Source organism: Peromyscus leucopus, unplaced genomic scaffold, assembly GCF_004664715.2.
Source record: "Peromyscus leucopus breed LL Stock unplaced genomic scaffold, UCI_PerLeu_2.1 scaffold_1321, whole genome shotgun sequence".
NCBI lineage: Eukaryota > Metazoa > Chordata > Mammalia > Rodentia > Cricetidae > Peromyscus > Peromyscus leucopus.
The window spans coordinates 45,324-51,216 of record NW_023504470.1 but is presented as its reverse complement, the minus strand read 5'-3'; the positions used below and the strand labels follow the sequence as shown (position 1 = coordinate 51,216).

The window sequence follows — 5,893 nt, the reverse complement described above, 5'->3', positions numbered from 1 at the left end:
ACAGCAGCAGTGTAATGTGCCGCTTGTAGATGCCTCATTTCCGCCATACTGCAGGTCAAGCGCAAATGCCAGGAATCCGCCATAGTAGCTCAAACTTGCAGGCTGCTGCTAACTTGAGAGAGACAAATAGGAACCTGTTTTTAGCTCCGTTTTAGAATCTTTTTTCTTATGTGTTAGGTGGAAACTCTTGCCCCACATTGGGCTCCATTTGTAGCTGAAGTTTCCTCCAGTCCTGCCTGGTCCACGGTCAGGACAAATCTCACCCACAAGTCCCACAGCCACTCAGACTCAACCGAATAAACACACAGAGACTTATATTACTTACAAACTGTATGTCTGTGGCAGGCTTCTTGCTATCTACTTCTTCTATCTTAAATTAACCCATTTCTATTAATCTATACTTTGCCACATGGCTTGTGGCTTACTGGTACCTTACATCTCACTTGTCATGTCCGCAGCTGGCAGTGTCTCTCTGACTCAGTTTTCCTGTTCCCAGAATTCTCTTCTCTGCTTGTCCCGCCTATGCTTCCTGCCTGGCTACTGGCCAATCAGTGTTTTATTTATTAACCAATCAGAGCAACACATTTAACATACAGAACATCCCATAGCATTTGGCTCTTTCTTCTGGCATGATACAGGGAGTTTGTATTTTCCTTTTAACAACATGCTTGAGTTTAAAGAAGGAGAGAGCCATTCTCCAACTCCAAAGTCAGCTTTACATTTTAATTGAAGTGGGACTATTAGAAGACCAATAGTATTAAATTTCTTTAGAGGAGAGCAGAAACAAACATTTAGGAAGACTTATGAAATTTTATAGATGATATACCAATAGGTCATTTTACTATTTTTCTTGGGACAGATGTGTAGCTTGAGTTTTTCTGCCTTGCCCACAGTCAGGACAAATCTTTGTCACCCGCTAGTCCCACAGCCACTCAGACCCAACCAAGTAAACACAGAGACTTATATTGCATACAAACTGTATGGCCGTGGCAGGCTTCTTGCTAACTGTTTTTATATCTTAAAGTAACCCATTTCTAGAAATCTATACCTTGCCACATGGCTCGTGGCTTACCAGCATCTTCACATGCTTCTTGTGCTGGCGGCATCTGGCAGTCAGTCCTTCTGCCTTCCTGTCCTTTTATTTCTCCTCTCTGTTAGTCCCGCCTATCCTTCCTGCCTAGCCACAGCCGATCAGGTTTTATTTATTGATCAATCAGAACAACTTGACATACAGACCATCCCCCAGCACAGCCAAGTGCAGACCATCTCAGACACCTGCACTCAGGCCCATGGTCCTAATCATCCTCTATACGGACCTGCTGGGTAACGCCACAAAGAACCCAAGAAGGGCTCCCACAGGACATACAGAACATCCCACAGCACAGATGATTTGTCCTTTTTCTTTAGTTATCTCATTTGTTCAGTGTTCTTCAGATTCCTTAGCCTTCATTCTCCCTGAAGACAACAACAAAAACCTTTCCCCAAGACTAATTTTGGGGATGTTTCCTTTTGGCAAGTTATTATCTGATTAAATGAAAAGGCATGTGTTAATGGTGTAAGTTAGTTTAAATTGGATGGTCATGGTGGTTGAAGAACTATCACCTCCTCTAATTAAGAGGTCTCTCTTGTTCAAATTGAACCTTTATCAATTTTGATGGTATCCATAGCTTATCTTCTCCTGTAGAAACAAATGCAAAACCTCATCCCCAATATAATACATATCCTGGTTTCCATTCTGAGGTCAGCACATCCTTAAAGTATATAGGCTGATTTAATTCTGTAGTTTTTCCTATTATCCAATGTCTCTCTGTAGCTGTTGTTCCTTTTTCATTAGCATTGAGAAAATTCAAAGTTAATAGAGCATTATGCAGTCTATTTCTGGGTTTTTTTGTTACCCCTTTCTGTTTATTTAGCATATCCTTTAGAGTTCTGTTTGATCTTTCTATAACTGCTTCGCCTGTAGGATTATGTGGTAGGCCTGTAATATGCTTTATATTGTAACAAGCAAAAAACTGTTTGATTTTTACAGAGACATAGGCTGGAGCATTGTCAGTTTTAATTTGTGCAGGTATACCCATGATGGCCATAACTTCTAGCAAATGAGTGATTACATAATCAGCTTTTTCAGAACTCAAAGCAGTTGCCCATTGAAATTCTGAATAAGTGTCAATGGTATTGTGTACATATTTCAATTTTCCAAATTCTGCAAAGTGAAACACATCCATCTGCCAGATTTCATTTCTCTGAGTACCCTTTGGGTTACATCCTGCTGGTAATGGCATCTGATTGTAAAAGGAACAAGTAGGAAATTTCCTTATGATTTCTTTGGCTTGTTTCCAGGTTATGGAAAAATTCTTTTTTTTATGTTAATAAACAACTTTATTCAGGATTTCATAGTGGGAAAGTTCCCAACTGAATGCACAGACAAGCGAGGTATTACTGTGTTAACACAGAAGCCAGTGAGTTACATGGGTCTGAGTATGGAGGAGACAGCACCAAGGTTGTGGGGTCAGACCAAGACAGAGGCCCCAGGCTGATGTTGCTTTCCCATAGTGGGACATGCTTTCAATATTTGTACTGTTTCAGTAATGTTAGGGAACAAATAAAAAACTGGAACCAGAGTCTATTCCATCTTGACTGATGCCACTTTGCACACAAACACAGATCCCCAAGACATTCTGGTGGCACTGCCACAAGCAAAGAAAGCCCAGTCTCCCTCCCTGCTTTCTTATTCACATTCAAGCCTGAACGCCGTCTTTCAACCACACCCTGATGAAAGTCTCATACACAACCAAAGTGTCTCAGATGGCAACAGCTATATCTTAAGAGCAACAGGCATCTCTGGTTAGCTATCCACTTGGAAGTGACCAATGCCTCACCTCAGGCATAATACAGAGGACTGATTTAGGAAGCGGAGTATGAGTAAAAGCAGTAAATAGGATTCAAGAGCTCCGGTCTTTGCTAATGACTCTGTGAGGCTGCGGAGCTGCTGCTCACATTGCACTAGAGGCCACTGCCTCTCGTTCAGTCTGCAAACTGCTTGTTTTAGCTCACCTCTATAGCTCTATGAAAGAAACCAAATTTGAAGGAGTATCATCTACAGCATTTCACATGAAGGACTGTGAAAATGTTGAAGGCTCACACAGTATAAACACTTTTTCCTTGAAGGACAACCTGAGTTACATTTGGCACTTAAATCTATTAGGGACAGACTTAACGGACATTGTATTTCAGTTTTGGCAAAAAAGAAACTTTGGTCATAGTCCTACAAAAACTTTTTCAAGGGTTATTTCTGATTAAAATACTCTTTTAGACACGATACACAACAAGAACAAGAAAGTAAACATCTTCACACCTAACATGAGAGCATCTTAATACAGCAAGAGTCAGTAGTGCTTACAAAAAGGAGGGTCCTCTTAACAAAAATGAGCCAAGTATCAAAATAAGGCACACCCTGTTATTGTCACCAATTTGTATTAGGCAGTAGTGTTCTTCTCGAAAGGCGCTGGTAATCTAATCACCCAAACATTTAAAATGTGGTTTTGAAGATGATGTCAGATGTGGGGACAGCTGAACTGAACAGAATTCTTTTCCTGGAATCCACAGCCAGTTGTCAGTGACAACATCCATCCAGACTCCAGCACTCTGGAGCATCAGAAGTCCTCTTTCCTAGTTGGGGCATAAATCTGTGAAGGCACTGTGCAAAATGTGTGCAGGATTGGAGTGTATATTAAAACAAAGGCACATTTTCTAGGCACTGAACTGTATGTAAACTAACAAAAATAATCATTTGGAAAAACAAGCTCAATAACACAGCAGGTTCTAAGTAGAAAGTCTTGAAGATGCTCCTGAACAGTGGGCTTCGGTTTCACCTGGTTCTTCATGAAGAGACACACCACACTTCACCCTTTGCTCCTGCACATGCAAACATTAGTGAACATAGGGTAACTCACCAACAATGATGATGACCACAATCACCAGGACACTGATCCCTATCGCCCACATCTTGTAGTTTTTCCACCAATACTTTCTCTTCAACTTGGCAGCACTTGTTTCAAACTGAGAAGCACCTGCCTGCAGTGCATCTGCACGGTTATCGAACTCCGAGAGCTTCTGGTCTCTTTCTAACACTTTGTCCACGTTGACTCTCATGATGTCAACCACCTCATCTACTTGATTTTGTGTCTGCTGGAGTCTTCGATTACTGCCAGTGGCCGCACTTGAACTTCCTGAAGGCACACCTGTGGACATTTTGGCGGCGGCGGCAGCGGCAGCGGCGAGCAGCCAAGGCAGTGGGGATGGGCGGGGCCGTGGTCGGAAAAATTCTTTTTTAAACCTTTACTTTTGACATGATTTTTTAAATGAAATTCTAAGGCCTCCAGCACATTTCCTATCAATAATTTATCAATCTCATCATTGCCTTGTGCTAGAGGGCCTGGCAGACCAGTATGGGATCGAATGTGAGTTATATATAAAGGATGACTCCTTTTCCTGATTGTATCTTGTAACTGAATAAATAGTGAAGTTAATTCTGAAGCAGCAGGGATAAATTCTGCAGTCTCAATATGTATTATCAATCTTTCAGCATACTGAGAGTCAGTAACTATGTTGAGAGGTTCTGAAAAGTCCATTAATACCAACAGAATAGCATACAATTCTGATATTTGAACTGAAGTATACGGACTTTGAACCACTTTACTTAAATTTTCTGATTTGTAACCTGCTTTTCCTTGTTTGCTTGTATCTGTATAAAATGTACGAACTCCAGATATGGGTTTTTCCTGTACAATTCGAGGCAAAATCCAACCAGCTCTCTTTATAAGATCAATTCTATCGCTTTTGGGATATTTGCTGTTAATTTCTCCCAAAAAATTACTGCAAGCTCTTTGCCAAGGTTCACTTTCTGTCCATAATTTTTCAATGTCCTCCTTAGTTAAAGGTACAACAATCTGTGCTGGGTCTATCCCTGCTAATTGACGAAGTCTCAATTTTCCAAATTAAGTCAGAGATTTTTTTCCACATAAGTTTTAAATTTTTTATTTGGTTTATTTGGTAAAAATATCCATTTCAATATAATATCTTCCCTCTTCATTAATATTCCTGCAGGAGGATGCCTAGAGGGTAAAGTAACCAAAATGCAATACAGCTTTGGATCAATGCGATCCATGTGTCCTTCATGTACTTTCTTTTCTACCAAGGGCAATTCTTTCTCAGCTTCAGGTGATAATTCCCTTGAACTATTTAAGTCCTTGTCACCTTCTAAGGTTTTGAACAAATTATTCGGTTCACCTTTTTTTTTTTTTACCCCAACAATAGTTTGTAGATGAGAAATGTCTTCAAATAATCTTTGAAAGTCATTAAGAGTCTGTAGTCAATCTCTTCTAATTTGTACCTTTTGGGGTCTCATTTTTTGTAGTTCTATATTATATCCTAAATAATTAATAGAATCTCCTCTTTGTATCTTTTCAGGAACAAATTGTAATCCCCAGCAAGGCAAAATTTTCTTTACTTCTTCAAACATTCTTTCTAAAGTATCTGCATTTGAGTCAGCTAGTAAAATATTATCCATATAATGATAAATTATAGATTTAGGAAAATTTTTACATATCACTTCCAATAGCTGTTGTACAAAATATTGGCATAGGGTTGGGCTATTCAACATTCCCTGTGGGAGGACCCTCCATTGAAATCTTTTAACCAGTTGAGAATTATTGTAAGTAGGCACCGTGAAGGCAAATCTTTCTGTGTCTTTTTCTTGTGAGGGTTTTGAAAAGAAATAGTCATTTAAATCAAGAACTATGAGAGGCCATCCTTTTGGTAACAGAGTAGGCAAAGGAATTCCAGATTGTAGAGAGCCCATTGACTGAATTACTTTGTTAATTGCTCTAAGGTC

The 5,893-nt window shown here is 39.8% G+C and overlaps 1 protein-coding gene across 1 annotated transcript; it reads right to left on the bottom strand.

Annotated features, from left to right (window-relative positions):
• Window positions 1-3,724: 3,724 nt before the first annotated feature.
• LOC114688115 (vesicle-associated membrane protein 3-like) lies at window positions 3,725-4,276 on the bottom strand. The gene is made up of 2 exons (XM_028862727.2): window positions 3,954-4,276; window positions 3,725-3,900 (listed from the first exon to the last, which is right to left on the bottom strand). Exons 1-2 carry the CDS (start codon window positions 4,249-4,251, stop codon window positions 3,881-3,883), a joined length of 318 nt encoding a protein of 105 aa, XP_028718560.1. The 5' UTR covers window positions 4,252-4,276; the 3' UTR covers window positions 3,725-3,880.
• Between the last annotated feature and the right edge of the window lie 1,617 nt (window positions 4,277-5,893).

Bases quoted from the DNA above. Each gene is read 5' to 3' on its own strand.
- LOC114688115 (XM_028862727.2), bottom strand. From the start codon at position 4,251: ATGTCCACAGGTGTGCCTTCAGGAAGTTCAAGTGCGGCCACTGGCAGT. The intron at 3,901-3,953 runs GTGAGTTACCCT...CAAAGGGTGAAG, and splicing joins TGTGGTCATCATCATTGTTG to TGTGGTGTGTCTCTTCATGA.